Raw genomic sequence first — 20,182 nt, 5'->3', positions numbered from 1 at the left:
TCTCTGTGATAGAGAATAACAACACAGCCGGTACTTTGAATATAATAGTTATTTATGCAACAAGTGGATAACCTTTATGATTATGGTATAAATGAATATTTGTCGCACGAACGATAATGAGTGCGACAATTTTTCACGAGTGTCATAATAAGATTATTATTCTTCATTCTAAAATTCAGAGGATGACAAAAAAAAAATCACGTCGAAATTAGTCAGTCAGATAATTTACCACCCGAATTTATATTAACAGTCAAGTAGTCATTACTTGTTCAAAACGTTCATCAGTGAAAATTATTCGTTTTCAAATATGTGTACCTTTGGAAGTTTCGTGACGTATGCATTGCCAGCTTAAAGACTTCTCTAAGCTGATCATTTTTCTTTCCATGAGTATACATTAAATAAGACCGGGTTTCCCACGTACGATGCAACTCGAGGTCTCCGGCGTTGCTCGGAGAGCATTAGCTTGGCAGGAAGGCAGCACTCGCCGACTGCGCAGCTGGCAGCCTCCCCCTTTCTTGTAACGAGATTAGTCTTGCAGGCGCCTTAGCTGTAAACATTGCGTATTACTCAGCCTCGTTCAGTTTCGTTTGCTGTGTGAGTAAGTACACGTTTGTTCCTTCTTATTGTGTGTAGTTTCGTTCACAATGTTTACTGTGTTAAACTATGCAAGAATAGAGTCGTATGTGAAAAGTCAGTTTTTATACAGATATTTCCCGGCGTACATGTTCCCAATAAATCGACGATATGCAGATTAATAGAAAAATTTAAAGAGACTGCATACGTGTTAAACATAAATAAAACTATAAAACCAAGCTTTCTAACCGAGGAAATATTAGATGAGGTAGGAGCGGCCTTAGAAAGAGGTCCGAAAAAATCGTTGTCTCTAACATTTCAGTCATTGTGATTTAAAGAATTTCGGCAGCCGAAATTCGTCAAGTGTTTAATAACGTGTTCAATAGGTGCCAAGCTTCTCTAGCAGCAGAGGGACGTCATTTTGAGCACCTTCTGTAAATAAAGGTAAGCTTAATCTAGTCACATTACTTCTTAGTCTAGGCACAACTCGGGAGCCGTGACGCGGCAACTGTGCTAGGCGTATGCGGTAGACGTGCCGTGGGAGATGTGGACAGGCGATTGCGTCGTACGTGATAAACCCTGTAGTAATGAATATACATACTGAAGATCTTATAATAAGGCTTATTTTTTACTGTAAATGGAGATAATGTAAACATTTCATCGTTCTCAGTCTCATGAATTTACATAGTGTAATTCTTTTTACAGAACAGGAATGACAAAACAGTATCTGACAATGAACTTCTTGAACAAAAGCAAGAATCAATGCCAGCAAATTTGAACGGTGAGCTTTAAACTTAGTTTCTCACAAATTTGGTGATCAGCCTATGTATAATTTTACTAGCTTTTGTTTTAAGGACTGACGGAAAATCTTAATAAATATAAAATTCCGCAAAATAGGGTAAAATTGATCATTTGCTAATATTATCGATACCGGTAATCACCCATTTTCTCTGTCTACTATTGTTATAATATTGTTATGTTGGCTGTATTGGCTAACAGATAAATTGTTGATAATTGAAGCGTCGGCTGGAACAACGTTATAAGTTACATTTAAGAAAAGTAATAAGTAATTTAATGACAAGGGTAAAAAAAAAACCCTTTCAAGCCAAATATATCAACTTATCATAACGAAAACGTGCTATTGTACCACGAACTCAAATATAAAAGAAATAAAAGAGAGCTTAAAATAAAAAAAATATATAGAATTGATATCACTACCCAAAAAAATAATACAAAATAATATTCTCGGTATAATTTACAGGAGCTGCAAAAATGTGTACACGTACAACGTTGTTCTTATGGGGAGCACACTTTTGAGTAGACAAATTTCACGTACTGCATTGATGGACAGTTGTAAGCCAAAGAGTATAGCAAGGTAACATGACATACAACATTATTACACGGAAACACGTCGAATGAAAATATTGTAACTTACAACGTTGTTCCAGCCGAAGCTTCAATTAATGTTGACGAAAAAGTCCGCCCATTTCACCAATATTAGGTTATGTAGGTCTAATATTACCCATTTAGGACTACTGTTAAAATTACAATGGTCGTTCTTCACTTTTTTCTTCTTTTGCTTCTCTCTTCTCCCTCTCTCGCTCTCTTTCTCCCTAACGAAAGCCTAACCTTGCACAGTATATTTTTTATCAGCAGGAAAATGAGATAGCAAGAATACGCACGTATATTTAATTGGAAATCTACTCTGAAATGAGTAGCCTACAGTATTTTGTAATCGACAAATGAAATCACTATTGCTCATTATTTTAAGAACATTTGTGCTTTCGTGGGTTAACGTCGATCATGATCATGAAGAAATGAACTGTTCTGGAAAAACATCTTGGAAGGATGCGTTCAATAATAATAATTTGAGAACAGCGTATATGAAGTATAAGTATGGACTCTAATGTAGTAGTGTTTTATTTCAATGAACTAATGACCTTCAAACCAGCTGTACCGACATCAGCGTGAGGTTCTGCCTTTTCCTCAGAGTTGACGCTGGTATCACAACAGCAATGGACAGGATAAATATTTTTATCAGACTTGCCAGGGAATAGGATTGCTATTCCACCGTTCACGGGCGCTCAATTACTGACCACTAGCGTCTGAAAGTGGAATCAAACGCATGAGATATTACAGAGTAGGAAATTTCGCTCAGAGCAATGGAAAAGTATCATTTCATAACATGGCTTCTCTGTAAAGAGCGGAAATATTGAGACCTTTTTAGTTGTTTTGAAAACATGTAGGCTAATCGTACCATATATTGAAAAGGTATGGTAATTTGGAAACTGTCAAGAAAATAATTTTATATTAATATTGCAGACTGAATCACTTGAATGCAAATATGATTACAATTGCCTAATTTGTTATTTGCTAGCGTATGGCGAAGACAGAAGTCCTGCACTAAAAATGAAACTCTCTGTGGTGTATCTGCACTGCAGGGAGTTGTTGTGTATATGGGAGTGCTGCTGGTGGTTGCTAAGGTTTCAAGACTGTGCGCAATACATCGTTTGCAATCCCTTTTTCAAGCTCTTCATCATGTTGTGTATTTTGGCCAACCTGATCCTTATGGCACTATTCCACTACAATATGGAAAATAATATCTGGAAAGCTTTCATGAATGGCCGTTGCGTAAGTTCGCTTTTGCTTATTATTAATTTTATTTTACAGTTTGTTATATGCCTGCCTTAGAGGTTCTTATTTTAACAACAGTTCTTTTTTTTTTACTTTTACGTCCAAAGTATAAGGGAAATATTGTAGTTCTACGAAATATTGATTTAGAGACATTTACGAAAATTCTTCCTTAAGTTACTGAGCATAGTTTGTTCATATTCAAGATCAACGAAGCAGTTCATCAACAAATATGCACATGAACAACCATAATTTTTTAGATTATTTGAAGTCTTGTGCCAAAAATTCACGAAGTCCTAACATAATAGTACACTCAAATGGAATTTTATTACACAAGATAGACTATAGCCTATATATTGCAAAATTAAGCAGTCTAGATCTATGTTCTCAAACTGCTCTGTTCAGAGTCAATATAGAGAATGAACCGTAAGAAATGTCATTAATTTCAAGGAGTTATTCTTTGAGATATTTCAAACAAAAGGTTGAATATAATTTTGCTCGTTTTTGCTTCATTTTCTAGATAAAAATAATTATATATTAAACATTTTATAGCGTGTTTTGGAAAAGCCATTGATTTAATTCCAAATATGCTCAATCAATTTAAGAGAGCAGTGTACTATAATAAATTATTGAAAGAACTTTAGTTTTGTTTTTTAAATGTGTAGGAATTTAATTCGAATAAATATAACTTTTCGTTCTGCAAAGGAATTTTACAATTTAATGGTATACATTTTTATATTAAGGTACTAACATTCATTTAGAAAATGAAGCACAAGCGAGAATTATTTTATAGAATTTGTAACTTTACCTTCTCAGTTTAAAGTACGTAATATATGAAGAGTCCACTGCAAGAATGATGGATGTCATTTGGAATACATTTTTCAGGAGAAGCAATTGAAAGTTTGAAATGCTTAGCGCTCAAAGCTTAACTGTGATTTTCCGATCATTACTGGACAATGACTATCAGTGTTAGTGCCATATAACTCTCTATGTAGATTCTATATGTCTTAAGCTATGCATTGACAGTCTTGGTTCATTTTCGACAAGAATGTGACATCCATCATTCTTGCAGTGGACTCTTCATATGTTATTGGTTTTGGTCAAGCAGGTTGTCTTGTGTGTCTTTTGCGCAACTTTTTATAGATACTGACAATGGTAACGTCCGAGGATTTAGTGTGTTATTTGTAATCAATTTCAAACACATTTAATTGAATTGCAATTATATGTCACTTTTCAATTGATTTCCTTCTCTAGTTTCTTGCAGTTGTTTTTGCCACTGAGGCCATGTTGAAAATAATATCAATGAGTCCGTATTACTACTTTAAAAGAAGAAAAAATGTATTTGACTTCATCGTTACTGCACTTTGTTGCCTGGAACTTGGATTTGAAAATGTTCAAGGTCTGTCTTTATTGTGGTCATTGAGACTGGTGAGTATTTATACTTAATTAACTGAATATCACAATAATTTTAAATTACCATAGTTATTATATAGGGTGAATCAAATGTCTGGAACCATATAAATATCTTACATATGCTTGATTTTCGATTATTATTGGTGTTCCCAACATTTGTAAGACCAAATGCTCTACCAGTGACACATTCGATTCTAGCCCTCGGCTATCTAATGCAACTTTGAAATTTTAAATGGAAAGGGGGTCATGTAGGTACTCAAAATCACGTGGAACTTTATGAGAAAAACAATGGTGCAATCCGTTGAGATATCTCTAATCGTTTTCAAGTTATTTAAAGATAACTGTAATAATGACACAAACATTAGTTGCTGCATTTACAGATGTTTTGTAACATGGCACAATACTAAGGAGGCTTTGGAAAAGGTATTTTTATGCAATTCTGGTAATTAACTCTTCCTGCTTTACTGTATGGTTAACTTGTGACGGTTTCAATGCATGGTTGTGATTATTTGAAGCTTTCCTGTAACAATTTTTTTTTTATTTTCGTAGATGGCATTAACGAAAGAGGAAAGAATTGATATCATTCTTCATTCTGGTGGATTTAGCCACAGAAATATTGCAGCAGACTGAACGAACAGTTCTCTGGACATTGGATTAGTCGGCGTGGACCAGTAGAATGGCTGGCCAGGTCTCCAGATTTAACACCCCTTGATTTTTTCTTTTGAGATTACGTAAAGAATTTGGTAGGATGAAGAGAAAATTGAGAATGTGGAACATTTAAAGAACCGTATCATTGAAGCCTGTGATAAAGTCACCCCGGAAATGCTGCAAAATGTTCGATCCATATTCTCAATTTTCTCTTCATATATCAAGATCTTTATGTAACCCGAAAAGAAAAAAATCAAGGGGTGTTAAATCTGGAGACCTGGCCAGCCATTCTACTGGTCCACGCCGACTAATCCAATGTCCAGAGAACTGTTCGTTCAGTCTGCTGCAATATTTCTGTGGCTAAATCCACCAGAATGAAGAATGATATCAATTCTTTCCTCTTTCGTTAATGCCATCTACGAAAATAAAAAAAAAAAAATGTTACAGGAAAGCTTCAAATAATCACAACCATGCATTGAAACCGTCACAAGTTAACCATACAGTAAAGCAGGAAAAGTTTACCATAATTGCATAAAAATACCTTTTCCAAAGCCTCCTTAGTATTGTGCCATGTTACAAAACATGTGTAAATGCAGCAACTAATGTTTGTGTCATTATTACAGTTATCTTTAAATAACTCGAAAACGATTAAAGATATCTCAAAACGGATTGCGCCATCGTTTGTCTCAGAAAATTTCACATGATTCTGAGTACCTACATGACCCCCTTTCCTTTTAAAATTCCAAAGTTTCATTCAAAATGACGGCTTTTGAGATAGCCGAGAGCTAGAATCGAATGTGTCACTGGTAGAGCATTTGGTCTTACAAATACTGGTAACACCAATAGTAATCGAAAATCAAGCATATGGAAGATATTTATATGGTTCCAGACTTTTGATTCACTCTGTGCAGTAACTAGACAGTAACTCTGAACACTTACTGTTGTGAACTTCTAATTTACTAGCAAAATTCTATGGCGTAATGAGCGGGTCTACTATGAAGCAATGCGTTGACAGAAAGATGTTTCACATAAAATTTCTGATAACATTCCTCTTAGTGAGCAAACATTTGGGGAACTCGGAGAAGATGAATGATTAATATCTGTGACCATGATTATGAGCACTTTGGGCGAGAATTAATTATAGAAGAGAGAATCAGGAATAGAACCAGTATAGGGTGTTGACTCAAGCCGTTCATAAATTGTTTTAGGCATGACGCACAACACGACTATGGGTGGACACACAATACTTTTCGTCGTTGAAATTCTCTAATTCGCAGCGTTTGTACTTTTGTGTAAGTAACGATTGAGAACAGGTAAAATAATAAATAACTTAGATTTAGGTTCAGGGGACTAATTGATACATTAATTCATACGACGCGTCTGAGTAAAGAAACAAAAATATTTATAACACGTGGATCTAGTTCATGGCTCTCAGCTAGACTGATGTGTTCATATGAATGTTTCGACTGTCTGAGAAGGTTCAATATTCGGACTTTACTTTCGTACCTTTTAATTTCGAACTTCGATTCCAGGTGATTATAGAATATTATAATTAATACCACTTTAAAAGAGAAATACATAATGCATCGTGACATATTATGAAGCAGAATGTTCCACTGTAATAGCTATAAAAGCTCGAATTCTACCTTCGGTAACCATTCGCGGTTCGAATCTCTGAAGCTCATAACAGCAAAAGATGTTCCAGCAAGCAAACCACGTCGACATCGTCCAACTCCATGCGGGTTGTTATTGATCTCGTCCTCGTATGGTCTGTCCAACTTCTTTCTTGGTCTACTAAGGTTTTGATGTTTTCATGGTAGTGTCACTAGACGTGGCATATTCAAAATATATTCAAATAAATAAATTGTGTTAAAATTCTGCGCTGTCTGTTATTTAAAGACACGTCACTTATTCCGAATGAAACAAACCAAAGAAATTAATGAAGGATTGGATATACCTTGCGTATTAAGAAAATGATGTCATAGGAACTATAAGAAGGAAAAGAACTCGATAAAACATTAAACAAGACTGGAATACACGTTGGAAAGGACAAAGAAAATAAATAATTAACATAACAGATTGATAGCATGTGTTTAACATAAAATTATCATACGAAAACCAAAATTTGTAACATTCATATGATGAAAGTGAACGTTATACCCACTCCTGATTCCGCCTACGAAACCATTAAATACCTCCCACATATCTCTACTGTTATTTGGGCTGCCTAAGCAAAAATGAACGGCTTGAATCGGACATACTTTACATTAATAGTGACAAAATTTTCTAACAATAAAATTACACTTTATTAGATTTTTTGTTCGTTATGTATTATTCACAATGTACAGTAGATCTTTTACACGGATTCTGAGTGTACTTCTATTGGCGCGGAGACTACCTGTCAGGCAGTGGTTGGGAGACGACTTAGAAGTTAGCGGCTCATTCTTAGCTTACAAGCAAACATTCTGGTGGAGCAGATAAAAGAGTTATTTTTTCTTCCATCATGTTAATGTCAAAAGAAGTGCTTATACAAATTTTGGCCACTCGACCACAATTACGAGACCGTCGAGGAAGTGATTTTCCCTGGGGCCACTTACAGAAAAAAAACACACATTTACATGGAAAGATTTATTGAAATAGATACAGTAATTGTTGCGCTATTTTTCAACATATCTCCCACTGGAATCTGAGACATTTGTCGTATCATGGAGTCAATTTTTGTATAATTGTGTCGTAGAAGTCAGCCGCCTGGGATCGGAACCAGCATTTAACAGCCATCTGCACCTCTCTGTCGATCCCATGATATGACAAATGTCTCAATTCCGGTGGGGAATATGTTGAAAAATAGCTCAACAATTACCGTGTCTGTTTCAATATATTTTTCCAATGAAATTGTGTTTTTTTCCTGCTAACGATCCCTGGCGAACTTATTTTTTACGGCCCTCGTAATTGCGGTCGATTAGCCAAAATTTGTGTAAGCACTTTTTTGACATTTTAACATGGTGAAAGAAAACAAAATAACTTTTTTTATCTGCCCCCATCAGAATGTCTGTCTTTGTTAGCATTTAAAATTTAAGGGTCAGAAAAAGTCCGCGACATTTATATCGTTAATGTTATGGGAATCCTCTGATTGAGGTTCTGGCTGATATGTACACCTATTATCAGGCAGTACATCTCACTTGACGATATGTGTCAGAGGAAGAACAATAATTGTTTGTATACATCTGAAGTCTGATTAGAGTAATATGTAGCTAATCGGCAATGTATGCAATGGAGGGGATAAGGAACTGGCCACCCTATTCCATTATCTCTTGGCCTAGTTGCCTTATAAGTGGTGCCTTTTGGTATCACTAGCGAGGTTCAGACCTGTCTTCGGACAAATGACTAAACAACAACAATGTTATGGGTTCTCAATTCCATCTACTTTGAAGTAGAATAATATCCTGCGAAAAGTTTCAAAAGTCTTATTTCTGCCGGCACACTCTCGTTTCTTTAATTTGTTTGTATTTTATTTCAGACCCTTAATGTGTGAGCTTTGCTTTATATTTTAGCACTAGACTTGTTCTCACTCTTCTTAAAGACGTTCTTTTTATCATTAATTGCATAAAATTTATAATGATGTCTGAAAGAAATTTTGCATAGAATTATCTTGCGAATTAAGGTTTTTTATAATTTCCAGTTAAGGTTATTTGATCTAACATGGACGCGCCCATCCTTATCCTGTATTGTAACAATTATGCTGAGAACAAGCAGTACTCTAGGATATATCACTCTCCTGCTCATCATCAATACGGTCATGTTTTCCATTCTCGGAATGCAGTTATTTGGCAAGTATTATTACGGTAAGTCATCAGTATTTTCTTGAATATAAATAATATTTCTGAATGTGATCTGTTAAGTACCAGTAATAACTTATTTACTTTGGTTTTAACATTGACTTAATAATGTTATAAAATGTTCATACACCGGTGTGTATATACTGGGTGTTCAGTTCAAAATGTGTCATGGCTCGCTGTATGTCGTCATGTGGCTAGCCGATGAGCCTAGAGAATTCAATCTTCCTACACTTCCGCAGAGGAGTATTACCTAAATGCGAGAGAAGTTGCCTAGCAAGTACGGCGTTAATTCTGAAGATTACTTTCCGATACGTACGGTAACGCCAGTAGTGGCAAGAATGTAAACTGTTTGGAAACACTTACTGAAGTGAGTTTTTTTTCTTACTGTCGGGATATGGAGAGAGGGTTAAGACGATTACTTACGTATTTGTTGACATTAACTTGGACGGTCAACATGGACACGGAGCATTTTGATTTGTGTTGTGGAATGTTGCCGTACGCAATCGATGATAACAAATACCCTGCGTACGACTTGCCCGCGCAAAAAACAGTTCGAAAGAGGTTATGGTAGCACACAGACTTTACAGACCGCCATCTGTTGCTACGACATTCAAGTTATACCGTACACGTTCTCAAGTTCAGATTAAACGCCTTGATTAATAGGCAACTTCTCTGACATAAAAGCTGAAACTCGCTTCAAATCGCTGACTCACAACAGTGACGTCATGACACACTTTGAAATGAACACCCAGTATAAAGTCAGCCTCGGTAGCGCAGTCAGTATAGCGCTGGCCTTTTGTGCTCGAGCTTGCGGGTTCGATCCCGGCCTAGGTCGATGGCATTTAAGTGTGCTTAAATGCGACAGGCTTATGTCACTAGATTTACTGGCATGTAAAAGAACTCCTGCGAGACAAAATTCCGGCACACCGGCGACACTGATATAACCTCGGCAGTTGCGAGCGTCGTTAAATAAATCGTAATTTTATTTTTATTTTATATATATATAATTTTGTTACAAGTGTTACCCCATAACTTGAGGTACAGATACAATCTGTGCGCTTGACGTACGTCACAGCTACAGTATGTCATAACTTCGTACCCGCAATAGCAGGATTAGCTGAAATGAAAACGTTGGTCGTGACTTAGCTAATCTGTTACACGTTGGTCCGCTCCGGTGTAAGGCACTGTTTGTTATCAGAACACTACCTGCTCGCAGCTCCCTTGTCTCACTCCACCCCTTCACCCAAGTTATGTAACAGTCATGCAACTATCACCAAGCGCAGAGATTGGCCCCATTATCTTTAATACCGAAATAATTTTCTTCATTTTAAAAGTTATTAGGTTATTCCTTATATTAAGTTAAACAGGTACTATGTAATCATTGTTTATTTATGTGACGTCTAGATTTGTTGGAAGGACGAAGTTTACTGTTCTATTTAAAGGTCCTTTTTTCCCCGAGAAACATATTTAATATTCTGTGAGAATAATTAAAATTCCTAACCTCTTTCTTGGAAGAGTGGAATTTTGTAATTACAAATCCACGACCATTATAATGCTGTATGTTCTTCATGAAGATGCATTTGGTTCATTGCCTTTTCAAAATCGTTCACAGTTTTTTATTCTCTTTCCGGAAGATTTAGTTGTTTCTCCTGACGAGCAGGTATAATAAATCTGTAATCATTGTTGCTCGTGAGAATTATATTTGACCTGAGGATAAGTAGGCTAACCTAAAAATGCTGTTACTATTGTTAGGAATAAAACACAAGCAATTACTTTCACTGATGATTGCTTTCCGAAAAACGATCATTTCAGATATTCCTTAAGAGAGTCAGTCCATGATGCCATCACTGGTGATATTAATAGGCCTAAGTGTTGAATCTGGGATTTGCATAATCACTTTTATGGGCAGAAAGTATGAGTCCTATATTTGTTGAACAGTAGGCAATGCATTAAGACTAATTTTTCTATAAAGTTCTTTTGAGCAGCAATGAAAATTCAGACATAGGCAGAATCTCCTCTTCGATCTCTTCCATTTATCCAAACCTTCTCCCTTACTATCTACAGTGGTCAAAAAATGCCACATCGAGTGGTTTGGAGATATGGGTAGAATTTGGAGATATCAGCACAAATCAAATGTTGCACTTCTTGAAAAACTCAATCATAAGTAAAGAAATTGGCAACAATTTGCCTAACCACATCTTAACTTTTAGACCTTTTAATTTATTCACGAAGTGAAAAAGAATTGCTAGAAACCAAGTCTCAAAATGTAGTCATAGCAAATCATCCATTGATGTTACGATTATATCCAGCCCTATTAGTTCCTTCCTTCTTCCAAGTTTATATATATATATATATATATATATATATATATAACGTGTTTACTTGTGTAAACCACATAAAGTGCCAGCAGTATTCTAGCAGCTGTGATAGCTGCCATGACACTAGTACTTGGTTTGAAAGAATGAAGTCCTTATAGACTGCATTGTAGCCAACATATCTATTCGTCTCTCAGAAATTATTGATGTGTGAAGACTGAGCTCTGCTAACGTTGGTAGTGATCATAGTTTGGTACTGTGTAAAGTTCGTACCTGCATATTAAAAAATGAGGATACGAAGGAATGAGTATGTAATGAAACTGAATAACGAGCTTCTTGAAGAAGATAGAATGAAACGTCTAGATGAAAAAGATTAGAATCCATAAATAAAGGCAATGAAGTAAATGAAGCTCTCGATATAAATAATAATTGGAAGAAATTAAAGAATAATATACTAAACGTAGAGCAGGGATGTCAAAACGCCTGCACTGCGTGCTCTCAAGAACCCGCACAACATTTCCTTAAGAGCGCTGACTGTACTGTACTTTATCTTGCTAAAAAGTTAATCTTGTTAGATTTGTATTGCTTGTAGTATGAGCACGTAATGCAGGCGCTTTGACATCCCTGATTTAAAGAAACAAGCATTAAGACTAAGGAGAGTGAACACAACACATACAAATAGAAATCGAATCCTTAGTCTTGTGGAGAGATGAAAAAATTATCTACAACTGAAAGAGGAGCATATTTGAAATCACAATCATAAAAACTCAAGAAGAATATAGGCCTAATAGATATAAATAAGTTAGAAACGAAATTAACAGCAGACTCATAGGCATAAATATAAAAAAAGATTAATGGCAAGCTTACGCTACTAATCTAAAACAGATTTTTATGGATCACAGAACAAGATATGGAGAATGTTCCGTAAGCAGAGGAATGACGCTAAACAGTGGATTTATAAATGTTTATAAACGTTATAAAATATACGAGGGCAAGTGGATAAAATACTTCACCAACCTTTACTCAGCGATGCTGAACTAACCACATAATATGGAAGAAAGATGCAAAATAGTCATAGAACAGACTGGCGAAGAGATCGAGATGTCATAAAGAAGTTGAAAGATAGGAAGTCATCAGGGATAGATAACATAACCATCGAGATGCTGAAATATGGAGAAAATAAAATAATCACAGAAACAATTAAATTAATAAGCATATTTTTAGTAACTCAACCATGTCCAATGAATGGAAAACATTTTATTTCTAGTTTTTAGAAAAGGAGAAAAATAATTTCCAAAATGCAAGGTTATAAATCACCTCAATATACTTTTAAAAGTAGCAACGAAAGTAATAATACATAATAAATTGACATATCTTTTCATTAAGCGACGAGAAAAGAAGGTTTTATAGGATGATCATGCATCGATGTCAATTTTATTGTTAAACATGTCACAGAGAAGGCATTAAAATACCGTAATCCAACATTTTTATGTTTTATTGATTTAGATAAAGCATTTGAGAGTTTATAATTAAACTCTGTTTTACAAATTTTAAAGTAGCAAAATGTATCAATTTGACTCGTCCCACTGACATGAAGACAAACAATTTCACAAAAATTAAAGTTGATTTAAAACTAACAAATGAAGTTGCAATTAGAAAAATGAGAACAATAAGGACATTCTAAATGTAAACTTCATCTTACGATGTAGGATGACGTATATACGACGATGAAGTTTACATTTACAATGTTTCTTTCCACCCATAAGCAGTGTTGACTAGATCAGACGCTATGGACAGTACTCTATAACAGAGTCGCCAGTATGAGAGGAGAATTTCAAACCTTTGGCGTGAAACGAACTCGATAGCTCAGTTGGTAGAGCGCCTGACCGGAGTACAGGAAGTCGCAGGTTCGAATCCCGCTCGAGGTTTGTGAAATTTTTCTTTCATACCATGGCATGATTGTGACTATATAAGTATTTAAATATTCATTAATAAGGACATTCGTTAAGGCCACTATTATTCAGTACTGTGTTGGATGAAATTATTAAAGAAACAAAAATTAAACGAAGACATATTATAATGGGCACAAAAGAAATCAATATAATCTGCTATGCAGGTGACGCAGTGCTAATTTAAGACAGTAAAGACTATCAATAAAGATTACTTTACCAATTCAAAATAAGTTGTGGAAAATATGGAATGAAAATATACACAAACAAAACTATATAAATTACAATAAGTAAAACACCTCTACGGTGAAAATTAGCAATCCAGAATATCACAATTCAATAAGTTCTGAGTTTTAAATATTTAAAGTTGAAATAACAATCACTGCGTCACTGCAAAATGAAGTTCTGCAAAACATCATGTAGACAAGGCAAATGTGTCTTGTATGGAGATAAACTCAACTGCAAATAACGACTACTGTGTGAGAAATATATCATATCGATATTCAGATCATATAGTGGACTAACAATGTGTGCACAGCTTTTGAACGCTGTCCGAAGAAATAGACGGGTAGTGTCTTAAATAAACTTCACGTACCTCAAAGTAGGCTACTGTGGTTAAACATTACACAAACTGCTGCTGTTCCATTCGTACAAAGTGCAAATCATGCAAGCTTTGTTACCAGAGGACTTTCCCGAAGTGCTGCATTTGCTGCAGACATTCTGGAAAGAATTGAACAACACAATGACTACCTTAAGTAAGTTTGTTTTCCTGATGACGCAGTCTTTCACACCTCCGGGAAAGTGAACAGACGCAATTTTAGGTTTTGAGATCGTATCTCCACGTATCAAACGGAACATCTGTTGATATGTAGCCTTATACATGAAAACTTCGTGAGTGGAGAGATATCATTTGCTGAAAACCCCATCCATGTATCTTAGTTTTTCAGTGACTATTACACTTTTACTACGTCACACTAGTTTCGACCAATAAAACTGTACGATAGGATGTGTTTCAACCAATCATGGTTGTTTATCCCTACAATTTTACGGTACTATAAAACATGCTTTGCTATCGTCATTTGTTGCCCACATAGATAGTAGACTGAAAATGGCGACTCCGTTCAAACGTTTTGGAGAAGCTAACATTAGTGAAATAGATTTTTAGTAAGTCAATTAATATTTTATTGTATTAGAGTACTTTATTTCTTCTAATCTTTATATACTTTCTTCTAATCGTCTAATAGTCAATTAAATCCCACTCGAGTTTTGATTTTCTCCAGATAAATCAAAACCTCTAGTGAGATTACTGTTGATATGTGTTTATAATCAGGGAAAGACTGTGTTTACCCTGTGTTATTATTGACTGCTGAGGGAAGGAGAAAGAGAAGAAAACCAAGAGAACAATGGATGGATGGTGTCAGAAGGACTATGACTAGAAGAGATCTTACTGAAGAAGATGCTGAGGATAGAGATTTGTGGAGGAGCACAATTTCTTTGGATGAAAGATTACTACTATTTATAGAAAAATTCTAATTAAAATTATTATACGTATAAAGTTAAAAAGGGACAGAATATACTAAATTCTGTCACAACTTGCAAAATTAAACGAAAGACGTTGAAGAAGTAAAACCTAATACAGTTTTGTATTTTATTTACAGATAATTTGGAGAGATTTCCGAGTGGAATTATTCCCAGAGCAAATTTTTCAAAGTTTTACCAGTCTGTTATGACAGTGTTACGAGTGCTACATGGAAAATGGATAGAGTCTATGAAGGATTGCACGCTTATTGGAGATTGGACTTGTGCTCCATTCTTCTTAATAATAGCTGCATGTGGGAAATTACTCGTAAGTATCGAAGTTATAATATGTGGCATATCCTTTTTATCTATATCTGCAGTTGTGTAGTGGCACTCATAATTCAGGTGTGTCCTCGTGTGCCATTGCTGGCCAGTTTTCTATATAAAATTCGTACATTATGTTAGCTTAACCTACAGCAGAATAAAAGAACAGAAACTCTATACAAATTTTGAATTACCGATTCGGAGGAAAGAGAAGATTAGAGCGTATTCCGAATCTCAGCGCTGGGCAATCTGATGGCATCACGGTGTTCCGAATTTCAACGATGACGTAACTGATACTCCACCGGTGTCGCACCGGTTTCATCAGCTTGCAGAGGTAGTAGTAGTATCTATCAGCCGCCATCAGTGAATCTGATTGGTTCTTGTATATGGCGGGAATTAGCAGACGAATGGCATCGTGCACTGTTGTGTCATGGCGGTGTGTTCTGCTGTATTGTTTGTAATGAGCACAACGTAAAAACAATATGTTAATGGCTTATGAGCGAACATGTCAACAAACCAGTTATTACTACTGCTTCAAGAAATAAATTGTATATGCTCTTCTTTCTTTGAACGAGATGACAGTACGGAAATTTCGCAAAATCTTGCTACCGTAGTACAGACAACAACTTGTACAGCCGCCATGATAGCCATCGGACCTTCCAATAGTTTTGTTCCTATTTCGCTGCAGCGTGACGTCATTGTTGTCCACCGGTCCGGTGAGATTCGGAATACGCTGTTAGAAAGATGTTTAAAATGTCTGAGTGAAGATTTAATTTTTTGTGCCGAAATGGACCATCTGAGCTAGAACGAAACAGTAAAGGATGATGATGATAATAATGATTATGATGATGACGATGATTATGACGATGACGATGATAGAATCTCAAAATGACGATCTCCTTGGGTGCGTCTTGCAACATAGTACCAATACACAACTGATTTTACCATTTCGAGCAATTCCAACACGAATATAGATTTCTAAATAAGTACCGGTAATCTAACTTTGAGTCACTGGCTTAGCTTAGGTAAAATAAGTTGAAGTCCAGATCTGAGGCTGTGCTCAGGCGCGACCCTTCATATGGAAATATGTACAAAATATTTAAATTGTTTGAGTTGAATAAAATTTCCATGAATTCAATAATTTACAGTCTAGTTAAAATTTATTTTTATTTAAATGAAACTCAGAGCCTATTTCGTTTTTTTTTCACAACTGGAATTATTGCATAATGTTAATATTATAAAATCGTTAACGATGGGATATAAAATTAAATCGAAATAAAATGTGTATAGAGAGATTATGTAAATTTAATTACCGACATTTTAGAATAATTTTTGTACCTCTATGAATGGAATGCAAAATATAACTTATTAAAACTGTTTTATACTCGTGGTGTTTTAACATCGAAAATACGCGAGGGAATAATCTCCAAACTTGTTATCTTAGCCAATACACCACGAGATGCAATCATTCGATAAGAAAGGAAAGGCGATTAGTCTGTGTTAAAAGTAAAATTGGCACTGTAACTTCAAAGTAATTTATCGTGTTTAATTTATTATACTGTATTATATTTGTTCTATTGCGAAGAACTTTAACAGCGTAAGTCCTTTTAGCCTATAAAAGTTAAAATCTCGTCGAGCGTCAAAGATTGCTGAAACAACGAAAGCACCCTAACCAAACGGGTTGCTCCGAAGCACATTGATGCAGTGTCAGTGAAATGCAAGATTGGTTATAATACATCTTGAGCGGTTTTGTTTTGAGATGGTCAGTAAACTGCCAAACTAATAAGACACAATACGGAAAAAAATATTACGACGCGATAGAATTTGATCCTACGTACATCGTTATATTATTATGTAGTTTCTTTTCATCCTCTCGTGGGGTGCAAGAGAAGGCGTTACGGCCTAACTCTGCCAGAATACAGACACACGCACACGCACGCACACTCACCCCACACACAAAAACATACGCACACATACGTCAGTAACTCCATCCATCTTAACTATTCGATTTCATGCTTGGTTGACTATATGAATGAATTAATATATATATTAATATTAGTTAAACAGCATGTCCCATTACAATAAAGGTAACACTACATGCCTTGCTACCTGTATATTTACAAATATAACACATTATGCCTCGTTTCTGTCACTCTTTAGGCGTATGTAGGTTTGTTATTTTGTTGTGAAAATTTGAGTCTTTCACTAGCCTATATCTAGTGCCTACTCTTATTTATCCTAGATTAAATTATCCTAAGTTTATTCGTCTAAATTTATGGCATTGACAAAGTTTATGAATGTATGCGCATGTTCTTGCATTATGTATGTATGTATGTATGTATGTATGTATGTATGTACATAAGGGTGGAAGCGAAATAACCTTCCAGATTGAAAGGGACGATAGGTTACACTTAAATGAATGGAAAACCTATATTACATTTTCTGATTAAATGCAAGGTTAATTAGAAAATTAAGTTGGAAGTTTCAGCAGTCAGACAACATCGCCGCTAACACATACTTCTCGTAATTAAAATGTACAAGGTCAACGAACTCGGTTTGTCTTGTCATTTGAACTGCTCTCTGGCTCGACGTTGAATCTGCTCGCATGTGCAGTGGCTTAAATTAAATTTACACGAAAACCGTCCACACTATTGAAGTACGCCAGAGGAATAAATTATCTTTTATTAGATCTCCTATCGATATGGACGAATATCACGATTCTACTTGCAATAGTTACCGAATAAGAGGGTGTTAAACATTTGGAAAAAAACTTAAAAACTGATATTGCAGTTTTTTTTTACATACAACATGAGCTATTCGCTCTGAAATCTGTAGGGTTATTTCACTTCACCCTATCATTCATTTTATTCATTTACTGTTCTTCCCAAGGGCAGATCTTTCACTGCAAACCCAGCTTTCTTCAATCTTTCCTAATTTTTGCCTTTCTTTTCTTTTCCTCGTATGATTCATATATCTTAATGTCGTCTATGATCTGATATCTTCTTCTACCCCGAACTCTTCTCCCGTTCACCATTCCTTCCAGTGCAGCCTTCAGTACGCAGTTTCTTCTCGGCCAGTGATCCAACCAATTCCTTTTCCTCTTCCTGACCAGTTTCAGTATCAGTCTTTGTTCACCTACTCTTTCTAACACAGCTTCATTTCTTATTCTCTCTGTCCACTTCACACGTTCCATTCTTCTCCATATCCACATTTCAAATGCTTCTATTCGCTTCGCTTCACTTCGTCTAATGTCCATGTTTCTGCCCCATACAATGCCACACTCCATACAAAGCACCTCACTAGTCTCTTCCTAGTTCTTTTTCTAGAAGTCCGCAGAAAATGATCTTTTTTCTATTAAAAGCTTCCTTTCCTCCTTTTGCTATTCTTCTTTTGACTTCCTGGTAGCAGCTCATGTTACTGCTTATAGTACACGCCAAGTATTTGAAGCTGTCCACTTGCTCTACTGCCTCATTTAGAATTCGCAAGTTTATCTTCTGTATTTCTTTTCCTATGATCATGCCCTTCGTCTTATTTGCATTTATCTTCATCCCATACTGCTCACAGTTGTCATTTAGCTTCAGTAGCATATTCTTTAGTATCATTTCCTCTTCTGCTAACACCACCATATCATCAGCAATCTTATGCACTTCATTCTTCTTGCTCCTACTATCACTCCTCCCATGTTCTGAAAACAGAAATCCTCCAAATAGATATTGAACAGGGGAGGTGATAAAGGACATCCTTGACATACTCTCCCAATTTCACTTCCTTCTGACATTTCTCCTCCTATCCTGACTTTGACTCGTTGTTTCATTTAAAGGTCACTGAACAGTCTTCTTCTGGGTGTTCTTTCAAGACCAGGTAGCCGCTACGCTTCCACCACTCCCCCCTGAAGTCACTCCGGCAGGGATAGATAGGTCAGTTAGTGACCTGACGGAGTGCATAAAGAAGGCAATGGTTGCTGCAATACCGAAACGGTCTTCACAACCGGGACGGATGCAGCTCCCAGCCTATATTAGAGACCTAAAGATCGCCCGCAATAGAGCAAGAACATTGTGGAAGCGTACTAGGTTAGATCAACATAGAATAGAAATGAACCGCTTGCGCAGGCGGATCAGTGAGGCGGTCCACGAAACGGTCGTGGATGCTTGGAAATCCAAGGTTGAAACGATGGACAGCAGAAACATGTCAGATGTCTGGCGTGTATCTCGAGCTCTGTCCAATCCGTCTCAATCTATTCACCCATTAGTAGTCGGTCCAGATGTCACGGCCTTTACTCCTGAGGAGAAGGCTACCGTACTGGCAGACCTTCTAGAGACCACTTTTCAACCCGTGGAACAAAATTTAAACTTGCCCCATATCAGAGCTGTTGAGGAATCGGTTCGAGACCTCCTTAGCAGGGAGCCGGAAAATGGGATACGACCTACGAACACCCACGAGGTCGCCCATTTCATTCGTCGCCTCGGCCCTCATAAGGCCGCAGGAGCCGACGGTATCCAAGGAATTATATTGCAGCATCTCCCAAGGTCAGCTATGAAGCTCATAGCAGAGATAATTAATAACATCTTGGCTTCCGGTCACTATCCCATTCCCTGGAAAGAAGCTCACGTAGTTCTCTTTCCAGAGCCCGGAAAGGATAAGACGAATCCAAGCAACTATAGGCCTATTAGTCTCCTCAGTTGTCTCAGCAAACTGGCGGAGCGGGTCATACATAGACGCCTCACTGAAGTAGTATTGCCCCAAATCAGGAACGAGCAATTCGGTTTTCACCCTGGTCGTTCCACTACACTCCAGGCACTCCGCATGACGGAGGACATTACCTGGGCTATGAGCACGAAGCGTGTAGTAGCTGCAGCTTACCTGGACATCGAGCGAGCATTCGACAAGGTTTGGCATGAGGGACTCCTCGTTAAGTTACTGGGCATGGGAGTCCCAGATGGAATGATACGCCTCATTTCTAACTACCTCCGAGGCC

At 36.5% G+C, this 20,182-nt stretch overlaps 1 protein-coding gene across 1 annotated transcript in view; it reads left to right on the top strand.

Annotated features, from left to right (window-relative positions):
- LOC138705921 (sodium channel protein PaFPC1-like) overlaps positions 1-20,182 on the top strand; it is a 127,470-nt gene that overhangs the window by 39,392 nt on the left and 67,896 nt on the right. Inside the window, exons 12-16 of the mRNA XM_069834696.1 lie at positions 1,279-1,354; positions 2,951-3,204; positions 4,459-4,632; positions 8,945-9,107; positions 15,024-15,211. Coding sequence (XP_069690797.1) covers positions 1,279-1,354; positions 2,951-3,204; positions 4,459-4,632; positions 8,945-9,107; positions 15,024-15,211 — 855 coding nt within the window. The remainder of the gene's footprint in view (positions 1-1,278; positions 1,355-2,950; positions 3,205-4,458; positions 4,633-8,944; positions 9,108-15,023; positions 15,212-20,182) is intronic.

The sequence above is a fragment of the Periplaneta americana genome, chromosome 9, assembly GCF_040183065.1.
Source record: "Periplaneta americana isolate PAMFEO1 chromosome 9, P.americana_PAMFEO1_priV1, whole genome shotgun sequence".
Lineage (NCBI taxonomy): Eukaryota > Metazoa > Arthropoda > Insecta > Blattodea > Blattidae > Periplaneta > Periplaneta americana.
This window is presented reverse-complemented; position numbering and strand designations above follow the sequence as displayed.